This window comes from Ips typographus, linkage group LG2, assembly GCF_016097725.1.
Source record: "Ips typographus isolate SLU linkage group LG2, UJ_Ityp_2.0, whole genome shotgun sequence".
Lineage (NCBI taxonomy): Eukaryota > Metazoa > Arthropoda > Insecta > Coleoptera > Curculionidae > Ips > Ips typographus.
Genome location: NC_138423.1, coordinates 13,570,297 through 13,589,481, shown reverse-complemented (window position 1 = coordinate 13,589,481; position 19,185 = coordinate 13,570,297). Strand labels below are relative to the sequence as shown.

General features: G+C 32.9%; 1 protein-coding gene across 7 annotated transcripts in view; it reads right to left on the bottom strand.

Annotated features, from left to right (window-relative positions):
• ATP8B (ATPase phospholipid transporting 8B) overlaps positions 1-19,185 on the bottom strand; it is an 89,746-nt gene that overhangs the window by 17,712 nt on the left and 52,849 nt on the right. For 3 of the 7 annotated variants that reach the window (XM_081996191.1, XM_081996190.1, XM_081996192.1), the window contains exons 2-12: positions 15,766-16,347; positions 10,522-10,580; positions 8,504-8,716; positions 6,046-6,251; positions 5,815-5,992; positions 5,370-5,522; positions 5,164-5,308; positions 3,199-3,387; positions 1,738-2,030; positions 1,366-1,677; positions 1,029-1,305 (exon numbers count right to left, since the gene is read on the bottom strand). In XM_081996191.1, the coding sequence (XP_081852317.1) occupies positions 1,029-1,305; positions 1,366-1,677; positions 1,738-2,030; positions 3,199-3,387; positions 5,164-5,308; positions 5,370-5,522; positions 5,815-5,992; positions 6,046-6,251; positions 8,504-8,716; positions 10,522-10,580; positions 15,766-15,814 (2,074 nt within the window). In that variant the 5' untranslated portion in view covers positions 15,815-16,347. Of the gene's footprint in view, positions 1-1,028; positions 1,306-1,365; positions 1,678-1,737; positions 2,031-3,198; positions 3,388-5,163; positions 5,309-5,369; positions 5,523-5,814; positions 5,993-6,045; positions 6,252-8,503; positions 8,717-10,521; positions 10,581-10,846; positions 11,699-15,765; positions 16,348-19,026; positions 19,046-19,185 lie in introns of those variants that run through there. The other 4 variants (XM_081996194.1, XM_081996193.1, XM_081996188.1 and 1 more) reach the window with 4 other exon arrangements.

Below are 19,185 nucleotides of genomic sequence, written 5' to 3'. Positions count from 1 at the left end.
GAGTGGACAGGAAGTGGCTGAAGAAGAAGAAGAAGAAGAAGAAGAAGAAGACTTCATGCAATGCAAATTTTAAGCTTTTGATGGTGGATCACTTTTCATTGGTTCAGAGTCAGTTTTTGGTGTCAATTTTCAAGGTTGAAATGTGTGAAATTGTAGTCAAAAATTCTAGATAATGTAGTTTTTCATGGCTACAATTCAATTTTCACTACTAAAGTTTTTCAAATTATCTGAAAACTATAACGACTGACTACAAAGACAGTTTTTAAGCCTCTCAAGTCAATTTTCACAGTTTCCAAGTCAATTGTCAAGACTAAAGTCTTTCAATTTGTCCGAAAACTGTGAAAACTGGTGACAAAGACAATTTTTAAGCCTCTCAAGTCAATTTTCACCGTTTCAAAGTAAATTTACTAGTTGATAAGTCAATTTTAATTTTAAGAGATACTTATTTTGTCAAATTGAACAAATAAAGTAAAAAAAAAACTGAAATTTTTGAAAAATATCCAGTAACGTTATTCTCTACGTTACTATTTTATTAGGCAGAAAAATTTAAACCATCTTTCTGTATTTACACCACTGGACAGTTTCGACAACCGTCATTAACATCACATAATGACAATTAATTTCATATGTATTTGGTGTAAATTTGATTAAAATTGCTCTAGCGGTTTGACAATTATGACAAGAAACCGATTTTTTAGACAGAACTTTTATGGACTGTATTTTCCTTGAGAAGCATTTTTCAGGAAAATGACATAATGTATGTTAACTTATTTTTTGATGGACTAATGAATGGTGAATTATTGACATTTAAAACTGGACCACCCTGTATAGGTTTTAAAATAAGTAGCATGCTTCCTGCTTTCAGGCAGCATGTCGCATGCAACTTTAGTGTGAAAGCCTACTTAGTTCTGTTAAGTTTTCTTGTAGATGTAGTTTCACTGTTTTCCTGTATAGCTTTTTAGCTAAATATATTACCTACTTGTTCTAATTTATAAAACAACACTAAAAGTATGAAAATTACAACTTACCTTGCTTATCTCCAGTAAGAACCCATATCTTAATTCCGGCTAAAATAAGATTGGCAATAGTAGCAGGAACGCCATCTTGCAATTTGTCTTCTATGGCAGTGGCCCCGATCAGCATCATGTCCCGTTCAATCTCCTCGTAAATAGAATCCAGCTTTTCATCGCGTCCTTCCAGCGCAATGGCAGCTTCTTGATGTCTCTGCTTCCAGTCGTTAAAGAAATTTTCGTCCAAATCACAGTAAGCTAGACAAAGCGTTCTAAGCCCTTCACCAGCGAATCTCTATGAAAACAATGTTTAAGGTAAAAGTAGGTGACAAAAAAAAACTAGAAGAGAAGTTACATTAAGGTGATCCTGAGTTCTCCCTTTCACCTCGTCCTGGCCGCTTTTTAACCTCTCGTAAATCACATTGTCCGCCCCTTTGCAGTATAACGTCAGTTTGCCGTCCTTGCGCAGGATAACCGACATTCGTTTGCGTATGTTGTTAAAGTCCAAAATGCACAGAAGTTCGTACACTTCTTTCGTTCCCATCACTTCGATAGTAATACTGTTTGGAGTTCTTTCTTTGAACACAAACCCGAAATTACGGGCGGCGGATACTAGAGCAGCTTCGTCCGGAGATTGAGCTTGGTACTCTAATTTTCCACCTCTATCCTATAGACAAAAACGTTCAGCGCTTCTCTTCTAATAAGTATTCAAAAACAAACTAGTTACCTCAGACATCACAGTGTGACAGAGAGCCAACAGTCGAAAAAACAAAAAAGTGTCATGATCCCTCCTCCTAACCGCGTCCAATAAGTGCTTGTCGTAGAAGCGAAACTCCGGCTCGTAGTTCATATTGAACGAAAAGTCCAAAGGCTCGGTGTCGTCAGTCACTTCAATGACGTCGCCCGATCTTGGATCAATTAACTCACCGTAACATGTACCGCCTATAGTGCATTTGTTGAACGTCATAATGTTTTGCGTTAAGGTTCCGGTTTTGTCGGAAAATATGTATTCGATTTGACCTAAAATCAAAACAATTCAATGTGTTTTGATACTTTTTGCAACAAATTATTAGTAAAGCAGAATCCCATAATTGAAATCTAAATAGATACTTTAATGTCCATTATTTCATTCACAATAAATTAAAGTTTTTGTTTTGTAATTCTGGGTATACTCTTTTCAGAGACTTTTTGGACTGTTGCTGTTGTCACATCCCTTATCTTATTTCATTAGACGAAACTACCAGTTATTGTTAGTTTAACAGTTCAACGTGAGTTCAATTAATGTCAGATTATTTTGATCAGTTTCGTAAATAAACACATAAAGCAGTTCTGTGTCTAAAATGCCGTTCACTGTTCAGGTATAGTAAAAAGAAACAAATCTTTATACCAAGACTTTTCATAGATTATTTCCAAAACGCACTTTTTGTTTGCTGCTAATGTCACATTTTAAAAAGGGTTTCAGGTGCTTTAAGCATTTCGAAATCTAACACAAAGTCTAAGCTAAACGGTGTAAATAAAGATAAAAGTTTTCGAAAATTGGTTGGTCAAATACTAAACGTTCCAAGAATTGATTTAAATTACCAGATACTTCTACGGCTATTTTGCTACTAACAACCTTTAAAACAGTGCCAGAAGCTTTTACAAAAGTCCTAAACATTCGCAGAGTTGTTTTAAATATTCAGAGGCCTCTAGGACCATTTTGGATGTGCCAAATATAGTCAAAATTTTACCCTTTGAGAATGACGTCAAGCAGGTGAAAAAACACGCATGTCTGGAATTAGATCACAAATTTTAACCTACAAATGCTTTGAAAAATGAGTGGTCATGAGAGTTTCAGTTGACATCTGGAAACTGTTTCTTTTCATACTCGAAAAATAGCAGCACATTTAGAATTAGCATTTGGGCCTTCTCATTGTAGCGCAGCATTTTTATACCTTTGATATTCGTTTAAATCAAAGTGACAGTAAATGTCAACGTTTTTAATTTGACAGGACGACAAAATTAACAACGTGCCTTTTTTGCTAAAATTGTTTATTTCATATGTTGGATATGCGATAAACAAAGATGTAAAAAGATGACGTCATTCTCAAAAGGTAAAAATTCAACTATACCTCTAAATGCTACTCAGAACTCAGTTAAATTGTCAGAAATCTCTAGGACCATTTCGAAAGTTAAACCAAAAACTTACCTAGTTCCTCATTTAATGTAGTCGTTCGAGCTCTAGCATACGTATTTGTTTTGCCATGGCCGTGGCACATCTGCTCATCAAAGTTGATCAAAAAACTCTGTATCAAACGAATCACTTCGACGGACACATACAGCGAGATCGGTACGAACGTGTTCAGCACTATGGCGTAGGAGAAAAACACAAGTAGAGCTGAAAAAATAAAAAAATCTTTTGTCGGACAAGAAAAACTATCTTTTAGAATTGCGTTAGCTTTACGAATAGAACGAGTACTGTTCTCGCGGACTGAGTTTACCCGTGCGTCATCCCACTGTGATTTAGAAGTAGACATGCATTATTGACTTTATCCTTGTCTATTGTTCACTTTCAGAAAGGGTAAATATCTAAGTGAATGTCTTCCAAAAAAACATTTACTGATTATCGCTTCTATTTCAGTCATTGTCAGTTTGAAAACCATCGAAATTTATTTCATTTGTTTACTATTAATTCTTTTCCGTTTCTTTGTGTTGTTAATCATTTATAAAGTTTTCTATTTACCACACCACCACAGTTCTTTTAAGAGCTATTGTTTCTACGCTTTTAAGATTCTGTAAGTACTTTCATAATATTATTATTAATATTTTTATTTTTTTATGTCGACTGTCAGGATCTAACAAAAATTGGCACAATTACTAACCTGTTTTCAAAAAAAAGTGGGAGTGTCTATTATGATTTTTATTTAGCCATTTGGTTTTTCGTAAATTCGGAATTACTTACTATTACAGTATTTTTTTAGGAAATGTCTGGAAAAATTCTCCACAGACAAGCCCAGCAGTTAATTCTTAACCCTTGTGAATATTTTGAATTGGAAAAAACCAATGAAGGACCTTTAGAAGCTTTATCATCTGTTCAGGAAGAAAATAAGAAATTTTAAGACCTTACATATTCTTACTGAGGTATTTTTTTGATACTAGAAAGTTGTAGCTGCTTTGAAAATTTCCCGCAAAACTGTTTATTCAATTCGGAAAAAACAAGCCAGTAATCTTATGATTTTCTCACCAAGAAAACGTAAATCGAGATGTTATCGACGGGCCAAGACCACTGATTTATCTGAAAGCATTAAAATGGATGTTCGAAATACATTATATGATATGTACAACGAAAATATGTTAATAATAGTAAAATATATCTACTTTTGTAAGAAACATCTATTAACATTTCATTGTTTCCAAAGACTGAGATTTTTGGGTTGCATTATAGATTTTTCATAAAAATTTCTTGAAACATATTAGTAATAAAGTCATAGAAAAATAAAATAAGCGTCTAAAATGTTTTCCAGCGGGTTTAAAATAAAATAAGTGGATTGCAACCTGAAAATGAGATATGAGATACTACAGCATCACTCAGAATGTCTTATTGAATTTTTAATTTGTTGTATTTATTTTAGAGAAACATGTAACCATCCAGAACCTAAATCAATAGCTTAAAGTTAAAGAAATACTACATATTGGTGATACATCTCTGCGAATTTTGGTAAATAAATTAGATTTCAAATTTAGACGGAATTCTATGATCCAAACGGAGACTTCCCATAAATAAAAAATGTTATTTTGGTCAAGATATTTTTGATTTGCTTTGGTATAAGGTTGTTTTAATGCAAATTTGCAGCCAAAGATCTCTACTTTATGACTGACAAAACACGCAAAATTTTAAACGTGACGAAGCCTTAGACACGCCCTTTTCTACAATATGAACACAACAGGTTTGTTGACGAAAACTTGATTTGATTCATATGATTATAAATGACGTAGCCTTTGTGACGCACGGGTAAACTCACTCCGCGAGAACAGTAACTGTTTGATTCCGATTGGCTGAAATTCAATATCAATATAACAGAGAAGAAAGTTAGTAAGTAGAAAAGATACTTATCATGACAAATAATCACGTTTTCTGACTTATTCCAACAGAATTAATACAGCAAAATATTACCTATTATTGTGGCTCCTCCTAACGGTTCTTTAGGAACCAACGTATCCCAAGGCAGGAAGGTCTGGAAGTAGCGGCCTACGAGCGACTCCCAGATGCCGCAGGCCACCATACAGAAAAGGCACATCGATAATAGAAAAAACACTATCTAAATAATAAAACAAAAAATTAAAAATATTTAATTGTATGTATAATTTTCCAGTAGTTACCCCTATTATTAAAAAGTTTAATAAGCGATCTATGCTCGTACGTTTGAATTTGCTTTTGCCACTATTTTGCATCAGTTTTGTGTCTTTGCCAGCAAAGATTACAACACCGTAACACCATGTAGTGTTGCGGACTACACAACCTCTTAAAATTATCTACAAGAAAAAAAAAAACTTACAGTAACTATAACGGATTTTAAAAATAGTTATAAAATTGACCTTCTACTAGCTAAACATTGAGGTACTTTTCCTTGTTTCTAATGAAAAAATAACGATTTTTTTGCCCATAAAGTCTAATAATGTCCTCTCGTTAAAAGTAACCACTATAAAAAGAGTCATTTACAGTCGTAAAACCTCAACTGCAAGTTGAGAATATTTTATGTTTAACGGTTGGAAATCAATCAGCCATTATAACCTTTTGTTTAGCCAACAAAATTGGAAAGCTTACCTTATCGTTGTCCAGTGGAAAAGTCCTTCCTTTCCAAATGAGAATACCCTCAAATTTGTTCAATAAATTGTTTGGATGTTCACAGACAATTTCGCCGTCAAATTCACCTAAACGTGCATCGTCCTGGCCCATCACGGCCGTATCTTCAAGGCATTGTCGACATTTCAGATTCGTTTCCCTTTAAACGATTTTAGTTAGCATCGCGCAAAGTTCAATTACAACAAAACCTACCCATCCAATTCTGATGTTTCAATGTAACACAAACCGTTTGGTTCGCTAGAGGTCAGAAGAAGTAAATCAGCGGCCACAAAAGTGTTATTGTCTATACGGATTATATCTCCTACTTGGACCGCGGACCATTTTTCCTGGACGAGTTTGCCGTTGCGTACAACGCGCGATTTTCTATTGTTGACTTGAGAATCTGACAAGTGGCGTTGCTAAAATTGTATAATATGACTTTGAGAACAATTTAAGTATGTTTTTGTTTATTTTAAAAGAAAACGCGTCAGTCAATTTTATCAGTTTTTGTCATGGAATGTATAATTGCCTATAGTCTATTCAGGAACTTTTTGAATCTGTTCTATCCATGGAATTTTTCCTGTGTAATAAAATGATATGAAATATTGAAGCATCAAATCACACATTTTGTGGTTAAATGTTTAAAGTCACATCTTCGTAAAACATTATTAATCATTATTTACTAATGAAAAAAAACTTCAATTCTACGAACTGAGGTGGAGACAGCCGGGTCCGGACAACATACAAAGTGAAAACTAACAAATTAATGTGCGAAATAGATAACCAGTGTCTTGATATTTTGATCACCCTTTTTAACACCATCTATGATAGAGGAAAGTTTCCTGAGGACTGGCTACAGTCAACCTTTATCGCTATCCCTAAAAAAGCAGATGCGAAATACTGTGAACAATACCGCCTAATAAGTTTGATAAATTATATAACGAAGGTCTTCACAAAAGTTATACAAAACAGAATATACGCGAAATGTGAAACAAACATCTCCGAAACGCAGTTTGGCTTTCGTAGCGCACTAGGTACAAGGCAAGCGATTTTCAGCCTGCAGGTTCTCATCTAGAGGTGCAGAGGTATGAACAGAGATGTACACCTGTGCTTTATCGATTTCTCAAAGGCTTTTGACAATGTCAAGCACGAAAAGCTCATCGAGGTGGCATTGACGGAAAAGATATTCGTATTATCGCTAATATGTATTGGAGTCAAACAGAGAGGGAGTGCGACAAAGGAGCATTCTGTCACCTCTCTTATTCAACCTATAATTTGAAGAAATCTTTGGAAAAACACTGGCGGAATTATCAGACGGCATCAAAATCAATAGACAAGCAATCAACAACATTAGATATGCCGTTGACGCAGTAATTATAGCAAATAACAATGAAGAGCTACAAAACATTATACAAAACGTATACATAGCAAGTATAGGTATAGACTCTCATTGAATATATCAAAAACAAAACATATGATTATTAGCAAAAGTCAGCATTCTCCAGTGCGTCTAACGATAAACGGTCAGGACATAGATCAGGTGGAAACGTACACATATCTCGGAACCACAGTTAACGCGAAATGGGACCAGGCATCAGAAATACGATCACGGATAGAAAGGGCTCGGTATGCGTTTAATAACATGAAGAAACTATTTATCAGCAAAAATATTTTTCTACAACTAAAATTAAGACTAGTCAGGTGCTATACAGAAAATATCTGTTTTGTTCTATGGTGTAGAGGCTTGGACTACAACTGAGGCCACTTTGAAAAGACTGGAATCCTTCGAAATATGGAGATATCGGCGTATTTTGAAAATATCTTGGACGGAACACATCAGCAACATGGAAGTCATGCAGAGATTAGGGACAGAGAAGAAAGTCGTCTTTACGGTAAAAAAGCGGAAGCTGGAGTGTTTTGGCCACGTACTAACCATGAAAAATACCGCCTTCTACAGTTGGTTATTGTCCAGGGCAAGGTGGATAGTAAGAGAGGACCAGGGAGGAGACGATATTCTTGGTTTTACAACCTACGCCAGTGGTTTGGATTGTCATCTGTTGACCTGTTTAGAAGCGCAGTAAACAAGATAAGAATAGCCATGTTAATAGCCAACGTCGGCAACGGATAAGGCAATAAGAAAAGAAGAAAAAAAAAACAAAGCTATAGTGTAATTTCCTAAAAATGTACAGTGGTTGGCAACAGGTACTTGGTATTGTTAAACCCTCAGATAAAAAACTATCAATTTAACACAATATAAAGAGGTAATGGTAATAACTAATTTAGTCAAGAAAACACAAATATCTACAAAGACCTTTACAGATTTCGATTTTATAGTTTGGGGAGATCATCATATTTAATTCATCTTTAGGTGACATTTTTGTTACTAGTCGACAACGGGGCATAAAAAGTTGACATATAATCTTAAAGAAAAATCAGTCAATTCATTAAAAGGTTGCAGCCTCTTGACCCAGAAAAGAAAGTTCAATGGGGTGTAAGTTTGGAGCATTATCTTCAACTGACATCTAATGTTACTGAATATGTGAAACCTTAAAAATTAAACTATAAGTCAAAATGCTGGCCATAGTCAAGACAAACAAAAAACAAACCTACCTAAATTTGGACTAAACTAACCTCAATACAGTACATAATTATTTCAGTAGACTATACTTACAATATCATCATAGGCATCTTTGATGGCAGTGAGCCCTAGGACACCAATTAGGGGAAGTGCGGTGGTGACCGGGGTTAAACTGCTGATGGCCGGGATCAGTTGCAACACCAAAAGGCACAAAAAGTAAAAGTTGGCAAGTCTTTGAAACTGCTCAAACAGGTTCAGCGGTAGAAACGTCAGTATTGAATATTTTGATGTTTTAATAAAATTGCTCTGAAAAAAAAATCAAAAACGGTGAGTTACATAAAACAAAAGTGTTTTGTACATAATTTATCATAATAATTGATTTATATAAGTTGTAAAATGGGTAAACAAAATGGATATTTGATAGTATTAATAATGAATTATAAGTACTAGTTGTTTCCAATAAAATATCTATTACAATAATGATATCTTTTATAGCAAGTTTGATTTTAAGTTGGATTTATGCACAAGGTTAAATTAATGTAAGTTAGAATTATACTAAATTAAAGTAAGGTTTGTAGTTAATTCAATTTATGCACCCAGGAAATTAACAGCTAAGAAAAGTTATTTGGTTTATCGCCGTTGTCAAATTGTGTTTTTCAAAATTAAATTGTTAAAATAAAATGCTTGCACAAAAATTTAAATTAAGAAATATTTAGGTATATTTTAATATCAGTAAAAAAACTGTAATACAGCCCTAATTGTTTTCTAGTTCATATTTAAATATTACAATATTTAGATGATACTGCTGTGATGCAAAGATATTTGTCTTTTTTAAATTATTTCTGGCCATGTGCGATAAGCATCAAAATTAATATTAAGGAAGAAAGTTAAAAGATGACCAACTTCTTAATTTAACTTAACTAAACTTAATAGAAAATTTGGTTCCATAAATGTCCACATGCCATTAGACATGTTGATGTTTTTTAGTACTAAATTAGTTTAGCTTAATTTAAGGTAGTGCATAAATCCACCTTTAGCCATTGTGTAACTGAAGTCTATTTTGTCACCTGTTGTAATTGACAAATCTGTCACTTTGTTAGTCAATGATATTTTCTGTTTGCTGTAACTTACAATATTGGATTAATTTTTTTTTACTGTACTTACCACTAATCTTTATCATATTAACTAGAAAGGCTTAACTGATATGGTATCTTAGTTTTATTCAATTCATAATACGGGAAAAACACTTTTTCCTGAAAAGTCTAAATTTATCTAGTATCAGCTTATAACTCAAATATGTGGTGTTGACTTAAAGAGCATACCTTATCATTAAGACTTAAACAATCATTGATACTTCAATTATAGGCAAACCAGCTGCTAAGTTGTAGTTTTGTGTTACTTTTGCACTAATTTCTCTTACTACACACTGAACTCAAACTTAGAAATCTGCCAAAGTATTTATTTTCTAAATTCTATCAAACTTAAAAGTTGCATAACTGTCTGATAACCACAAATACATGTAAGTTGAACCACAAAGTAATTAATTAGGAGTAATATTTAGCTTTATGGTGGTTATATGGCAGTCCAATTAGTATTGATGCACTCAGTAAAGGACATAGTTAAACAATATGGAGAACAGGATATTCTTCCTGAAATGTACACTATTAAATAAATTGAACTGAAAATCTGTAAGGAACATCATATGTCCCAAAGAAAATGTAGTAATTCCAAAAAACATTATATTTTCTGAAAGTCAAAAAAATATTTGTAGCATTGTAGCATATTGTTTGACAACCCTTTGAAAGTTTTGAATTAACTACTTTATTGGTACAAAATTCAAAAATAATAGAAATTTTATCAAACCACCATGTGACTCAACTCTAATGAACTGACAGTACATTTATGTCACAGAAAAAAGTGTTATATGTTTACCAATTTTAAATGGAATACTGGTTGAAGTTGAAGACATCTAGATGTTTTAAACTATCTTTACAATTATTTTAATTATAACCCTGGATAAAAATGAGAACTTTTCCATTAAAAAACCATTGTAAAACCAAAATAAGCTAGGAAGTTGCACTGGTCTATGTAAAAGAAGTTGTTATACTTACTGCATACTTAAACTGAGAATTAAATAATCTATCATTGGCATGGATTCTTCTTTGATTATCTGAAACAAAAACAAACATTTAGTAAAACTATGAAATTCAAAAAATAAAAGGTCTTTATGCTGCTTATTTACCATGTTTAAGTCTAATATAAAATAGTGCAGACAATGCAATAGATAAGTAATCCTTACAAGATTGTAAATAGGCAAAACAAATACTAGTCTACACCTATTTTTTAAAAATGGCTAGATAGGATTTTCATTGGTGACATCAGTGATAGGACAACATACATCCTGTCAACTCTTAAATTTTAACCAAATTAACTTACCACAAGGTATGTAACCCCTGCGAAAATCTTTTGAGGTATGGGGAGAATCCAGTTTCTCAGCGGATTTAGATTTCTTTCCCCGCCATATCACTAGTTTACTAAACACATTCAGAATAGACTGACCCAAACTCAAATGTCTCCTATCACCACTCTGCACACTGGTCTTGGATCTGGTAATATCATTTTCACTCGCCTCAATATTTGTAAATTTCTTGGGCGACTTGCCTTTCTGTTTGCATTTCTTACGGGTGTGTTTCGAGTGTTTCCTGGACGTGTGAGGCTCGTTTTCGTCGTACACTTCGAATATTTCCAACTCAAAATCCATATCCTGCTTTTTCTTCTTATCATTTGTGTACTTGTTTATTTTTGAGGACTTAATTTTTAAAGGATACCTTCACTGGTAAACCAATACCGTTATTTACTATCCTCCGATTGTAAATAAGCACCTTGAAAACTGTAATTATTGGTTTAATGAAGTTTTTGTCTATAAAATTTACAAATTGTTAACAAATCACAGGAGGTAGGAAACTGAAGGTTAATTCAGCTTATGTAGGTAGGTTGTGGTTGACTAATTGTTGTAGTATGTGACAACTAGCAATTTTTGCGAAATCGGTAGGGGTAAACGTTAATTTCAATTGGATAATAAATAATCAGGAAAAATTTTTAATTACACTTTTCACTTTCACACATTCTGTCACTGGAAAATTGGAAAACAACACTGACCAGTGACAGCTTCATGACAGAAAGTCGGATGTTGATGACAGATGACAGGGTTGTCTCTTCGGTTTCACTGGTAAACAAAGTTAATTTTCGTAGTTTAATAATAATAATAACACACAACAAGTCTAGAAAACCACTGTTTTAATAGACGAGAGATAAGGCGGTGTAGTTGTGATATCAAATCAATAACGTTAGCCAACGATTTAGAACATAACCCAAATTGAACTAGAGCGGGGCAGTTTTTCACATGACCATCTCCGTAGTATTGAATGTGAATGTCACGTGACTAATTGCGCAACGTCCAACTCCCACCAAATCCCAATCACTTTAAATTTTAAATCTCCTAGGCGGTAGGTAATCTGTTATCGACGCTTAGGTCATCGATTCTAGGAAAATATTCGTATTCGAGTGCATAATCAGTACATTTAGGACTACCACAGTAAAACAAATTAGTAATAATTATTAAAATAACGCAGTTAAAGAGGAAATAAGGTAGGTTTTGCTGTGGTATGGTATATAAAACAGTGATTGGTGAATGGTGAAACTTCTTCGCATATAAAACTAATTATACCAAACTAATAATAATAAAATACTAATAAAAATGGAGGAAAGCGAGTAATAACTGAACATACAATTTTTTTGAAGAATTCAGTGTTGTCACATTAAAAAAAAACTCCGGAGCTTCTTTTTGTAAAAATGCTTGCAATAATTCTTTTTTACACTTATGCTTTATGCCTCTTTGTATGCAGATTTTTTTTTAGTTTTACCACTTTGAACTTTCCTGTTTTGTTTTCAAGGTTTTAAATTATTGATTTGAGTTCTCGTTTATAGTAACCTCAATTGAAGTTTTAGTATTTTAATGTTATGTCAAGAAAATTCTTAAAATTGTAGAGCTTTTATTTGAAATTTTGGAAACTTATGAAGAAGTATGAAGTTCTACTAGTTCGCTATATAGATACACTAAACTCAAAGTAGTATAACAATTTATAACGTAAATATTAACAAAGGTTTGCTTAAATTTTTAATCTAAAAAACCAGAAATATTCAAGGTGTGAAAATTACAAACTTGCAGTCAATTCACTTAGATCAGGCAACTGAAAAAGTTATATGTTTACAAATAGTTCCCAAGAACTTTTCTTAGGACACATTACTTGAATCACTTTGGATCTATAATTAATTAAGTAGACTAAAAGTAGGACATTTTTTTAGCAAATTAAATAAACATTACACTACTCTTCAATTTACTAATCAATTGTAATAATAAATAAGAGACCAGAAAGACACGTGTACCAACTTTTTAGGCAACTGCCCTCCCCCCTTGTCCCATGGCCCCAAATTATTAGACAATTTTCTTATAAATAATTTAGAGCGGTTTTGCAAACCTGGCAAGGTTTCCGGCCATTTTTCGATCCAAATGACAGTGTTCTCATGGACGCCATCAATAATTCATCGCGAACTTGGACTTGTGTTCCAATAACTGATACATTTCAGATTATTGATATGCTATTAGCTAAAGCTAAGACGTGGTTGTGTACTTGTCAGCGCTTTGATTGCTGCCAGCCTTTATTACTGTAGTTCGTTAGCTGTATTAGGAAATTAAATAGTCATGCACGTGGTAAAATATCTAAAAATTAATTTTTTTTAATGTATGACAATGTTGAATGACAATAATGTTATAAAACTGGTCATTCCTTCCAAAAATTCTTTTATTTACAGCAGTTTTCAATTCACTTGCCTATTGCATATGCCATAATTTTAGAAATTTAAATTTAGAACCAATAATTTGTTTTTGCTACTTTTAAATGATAATAAAGCATAAATAATCCAAATGGACATTTTGAAGGTTTTATGGATTTCCATATTTGCCATCAAAACCACTAGAAGTTATTTTTAAGAATAATATTGCAAGAAATAACACGAAAGTAAAAACATTGCTTCAAACTTTAGAATTTGCAACCAGGAACTTGTCAGAGTTGGACCAATAAAAAACGTTTAAGTAGAACTAATCTGCAGGGTAAACTTCAGACCAATACAAATGGCGGCTACGTCACAATTTGTGTTGATTTTCTACAATATGCAAACAAAGTGCAATGCCAGTAGGTCACGTTAAAATAAAAACTGAACGAACTGGATCGACTAATCATGCAGCTTTCGGTTTGGCTGCTCTCATCTCGAAAAAATGGCGGATTTTCTTCAATTGTGTTGCTTTTGACACATTACAATCTGTCAGCAAAAGATAGATAGCATAAGCGGTCATTTCCTGCTTTACTCTCGATTAGATCAGATTAATTAAGAACGTCATTAATTTTATTGATTTGATTTTTGCTTGACTTTTCAATTATTACCATTTTCAACAGAAAAAAAATTGTTTGACAGTTTGAAGGTTTTTTTTTTTAAATTAGGTCAAACTCTCTTGACTTCAAATTAGCTGTAACCGACAAAAAATGCAAAGTAAGTCTTTATAGCTCTATGAACAGGGTTTTTGATACTTGCCACGTTCGTGACAGATCAAGCTCCATCCATTACTGACAGCTACACGTCACAACTGTCGAAATTCCATTCATAAAGTGCACCGCCTACTATACTAGAAAGCCTAGAAGGTGCTTGTCAAAAATTCCAATATGGCGGGAATAGTGGTGACAGTTTGTATTGTGGAAATTGAGTTTTTTGACGATTAGATGAATTTTTACGGTTTAAAATCCAGACTTGAGGTTATTTGCGTAAGTTATTTTTGTTTGCTGCCGTTCATAAGTTTTTCAAGCCACATTGTAACAGCAATTCAGGAAAAAGCCCAACCGTGTCAGTTTTTTTACTTTACAAAGAACCGGATCTAACCCAACAGTGGTTGAACACTTTGAAGTGGGATGATTTTACTCCAACACTATACTCAATGGTAGGTACAAGTGCTTTCTAGTATAGTAAACTTATTAGGTACTTGTTACATGCGCAGGTATGTGAGTTTTATTTTAAAGCACCCTTCATTGTGAGAGCAACAAAAATAATTTTGAATAAATGTTCTTGGTAATGACATAAGAACCATTTACCAGTTTTGCTTACCTAGTTTCAAGGATTTACAGATTTTCTTGTATTGAACAGTGTTTAAACTAGTTCGCTGTGTGTTGTACTTTCCAGGACAAATGTTCTATCAGGCTAGACTTGATTGTGTATAAAAAGCTCTATCTATACATATCTGGATCAGGAATGAACCTTTTTTTGATTTTTCAGTCCCAACTTGCAATCAACTACACGAAATAATAAAAAAAAACATATTTCTTACTGCATCTACATACGTTTGTGTATAAAAAGAAAACCGCTAACGCCGCCATTAAAAGTGACATTTTAGGCTTTTTTACAGTGTTTTCGTGTAAGTTTTGTAGTTTTTTAGCACTATGAACAGGTTTTTTGACAGTTGCACTGTGTGTCACAGATCAATCTGCCTCTAAAATTGACAGCTACATGTCACAACTGTCAAAATTCCATTCAGAAACCTATATAAAGTGCCGTTCATCTTAGTTATAATACTCATTCATAGTGTTTTCAAATATGTTTTGTCTTTTAAGTTAGTGTTGTAGCTTTATAGATCTGTAAACAAGATTTTTGACAGTTGCGTCGTTCGAGACAGATCAAGCTGCGTCCATAACTGACATTCAATAACTGTCAAAATTCCATTCATAAAGCTATATATATAAAATAGAATGACGTTATGTATTGTAAGTAATAGACAGGTAAACGTTTTGAATGTGACTGCTGCTTCTTTATTTCTTACATTCAAAACATTTACCTGTCTATTTGTTATGTCAAAATATTTTTATATGATTTTTTCGCATTTATTAAAAATACTTGATAACTAGGTGTCGTGTCGATAGAGTAGTGGTTCATTATTATTTTATTTACTTTGAGAGATACATATGTATAAAAAACATTCAATAGAAAATTAGCATTACTTATTCAGGATGATTAAAAAAAATGTAGCAAAGATGCAAAATATGACATTTGGTTTATTCAACATCAATGACATGACAGCGCAGTCACAGAAAACCTCCTATCTATCGTATGTCCCTGTGACGTAACCGTCATTTGCCATGGTTTACTTTATAGTTGCTTTATTATAGTTTTAATGCGGTTACGTCAAAGGGTAACTTTTACTAATATGTTAAAGTGAATAAGTACAAAAATTATGTAAAAATGTGTAAACTTACCGCCAAGTTGAGATCGTCGTGATAGTCTGAAGGAACGTCGTTCGCCCATTTTAGTACGTAACTTAACAACAGGATAAGGAAGTATGGCAAGGAATTAAGGGTAATAATTGCTTTTCGTCCAAATAATATACAGTATGAACGGCGCTAACCGTTCGCTCACTCTAAATATATAAAGGCACTTTATAAGAGACGCGAATTCTCTGTATCGACTAATAAAACTATCAGGTAATCAGTAAGGGCACTTAGGGAGCTTACGCGCTAAAATTAAGTAAAAATTCGTATAAAACTGGTTCAAAATTGAAGAAAAACCTGCCCAATACGCGAGAGGTAGAAAGTCTTGGTGTACCAAAAATAAATAACTAAGAATCTATACACGTTAATCCTAAACTAGAAAAAAGCCTAAAAATTGTTAGTTCAGTTTTCACGGTTACTATTTGTTTTTAAAGCGTTTAGAGGACGTCGTTGACATACAAAGTGAGGCTGGAGGTTGAAATGGTGGAGGACGCCTCTGTGGAATCAAGGGGGGACTGGGGGGTTGTACATTGGCGCCGACTAGTGATGAAATCCCAGCCATTTACTGTTCTGAAAAAAAAAACATAAATATTAACCCAAAAACAAGGATAACCTTGACATTATATGTTTTAATAAAGCAGTAATTAAAATAAAAACAGAACTAGTCGATATAAGGTCGAATTAATTTATAAGCGATGCTACAGAAAAATGTGACGTCGACCATGCAAAATGCACGACATATTGATCTTGAATAGTTAGGAAAGGTTAGGGTTAGCAACAAAAGTGGGTGAATTCCTGAGATGGTTCAATATCATCCGTTAACCCACTTTGCCTCAATTTGTAACACAAGATTTAATGATTTTCTAAATTTTACCGGACAAAAACTGTGTAAGTGGTTACTAGAAGAAAACTTCTTAGAAATCTACAAAAGATGTTCAAAATTCGACCGAAACCATGTTTCTAAAAATTTTGCTTTTTGTAAATACCAGCAACCAACCTTGACCTCTAAAATGAACGATTTATGCAAAAAAAACGCCATTTGACAGATTTTTTCATGCCTTTTTCTTCTTTTTGTGTTTATTTTTGTATTTTGTGCTTATTGCTGCTATTTTTTGTATGGTTTAACAAGTTTTTGACAAAACAAGCTTACCAAAATCTCTTGCAAAAGCTTATAAAACAGTCTAGAAGCTTCCAAAAGCTTTTAGAACAGTCTAAAAGCTTCCAAATGTTTTTCAACTTATCTAGAAGCTCTCAAAAGTTTCTAGAACCGTCTGCAAGGTTTCAAATGCTTTAAAAGCAGTCTAAAACCTTCAATGCTCTTTAAACTGTTCAAACACGTTCCATATGCTCCTGAGATAGTCTAAAAAGGTTTTAAAACACTACAGAAACTCCAAAATGCTTCTCAAACAGTCGAAAACCTTTTAAAACAGTCTAGAAGCTCTCAAAAAATTTCAAAGCAGTTTAAAAGCTTCCATAAGTTTCTAGAACCGTCCATAAGTTTTCAAATGCTTTGAAAGCAGTCCAGAACTTTCAAAATGCTCCCAAAGTAGTAGAAAAAAAATTCAAAACACTACAGAAACTCCACAATGCTTCCCAAGCAGTCGAAAACCTTTTAAAACAGTCTAGAAGCTCTCAAAAAATTTCAAGGCAGACTAAAAGCTTCCGTATACTTCTAAAGCAGTTTAAAAGCTTCCATAACGGTTTCTAGAACCGTCCATAAGTCTTCAAATGCTTTGAAAGCAGTCCAGAACTTTGCCGAAAATTGCTCCTAAAGTAGTCTAAAAAGATTTCAAAATACTAATACAATTTTCTAAAAAATCTAGAACCGTCTAAGAGTTTCCAAATGCCTCTAAATCATTGACTGCACCTTCAATATGCTCTTTTTAAACTGTTCAAACATCTTTCAATTGCTCCTCAAGTAGTTAAAAAACATTTTGAGAGTTTCCAAAATAATCTTAAACCTTTCGTATACCCGTATGCTTCTAAAGCAGCTTAATGCTTCAAAAAATGTCTAGAACTTGAAGTATGCATCTCTGAAAGAGTTTTGTGCTTTTTTAAAACTTTTTTTCAGATTTTTCTACTTTAAAATCAACAATTCAAGATAAGTTCAAAATCTCGAATAGTTTCACTGATATACCAAAATGAAACAAATTGTTTTTTCTTAAGTTTTTTTAGTTAAAAGCCACTTTTTCTTTTCACAACGTGATCCCATGAGGCTTTTCAAACGTCAAATAGGTTTACTACATTTATAACTGATTATTTGTATACTTTTGGTATTATTTGTCTCAAAACGCTTAATCCAATCAAAAAAGCTAAAAGATATCAAATTTAAATGAGCTAATTTTTAGTCACCTGACTCAGTATAAAACTTGTTTGACTACTTTTTAGGCATTTTCTACTTAACTTTTGCATCAAGAAGCTACATATAACTGTCAACTGTAAATATTTCAACTTTTATACCGTTCAGGGGTTTACTAAAACAGCTTCAAAATTGACAAATAATTGTACAAATATCTTATCAAGAAGGACGAATTTACTTTGAAACAAAACACTGTTTTAACGGGATTTACTATTGTAGTAAACAATTATTGTAAGAAAGTAAAATGAACCTTATCGACATCTATAATTTAGGGAATGAGTATTCTGTCTGTTTAAGTGTCAGTTTACACAATCTAACCTTAACTTGTAGTTAGTTAACTCTTTCAATTGTGTTTTAATTCTCAATGGTGTATAGATTGACTTTAATTTCAATGTAAAAATCTGAAATTGTTCTGGTAAATTCAGTTTAACTAAAACCTGTAAACGTGGCTTTAACGGTTTTGTAGTACCATTTCCGCATTAGAAGTATTAAAAGTCAGTTTTACACAGATCACTTAAACTTGTGGTTGACTTAAAATTGTCAGTTAAAGTTTACAAAAATTATGTCAAAAAGGACGAATTTACTTTGAAACAAAACACTGTCTTAACGGAATTTACTAATGTAGTAGACAATCGTGAAAAAGTAAAATCAACCTTATGGACATCTACTCTACTGAGGGAATTAGTATTCTGTTTGGTTAAGGGTCAGTTTACGCAATTAAAACTTAACTTGCAGTTAACTGTTCGAACTGTGTGAAGGCTCAATTTTGTATAAGTTCAGTTTAATTTCAATCTAAAATTCTAAAACTACCCTAGTCAAACGTTAGTTTAACTAAAACCTGTAAAAAGTGTCTTTAAACAAAATCAAGCAATTTTAAGTTCTCATTTTACCTGTTTTCGAAGCTTACACTTTTGACCCTAAATTTTTGAAATTAAAATCACAAAACTTTAAAGCAAATCGAGTTAATTTACTAAACGTCACCGGTTTTGACTAATACAGAACCTGTCAATTAAAAGGTTAAGCCATTTGTTTGATAACAGGAAAAGGTC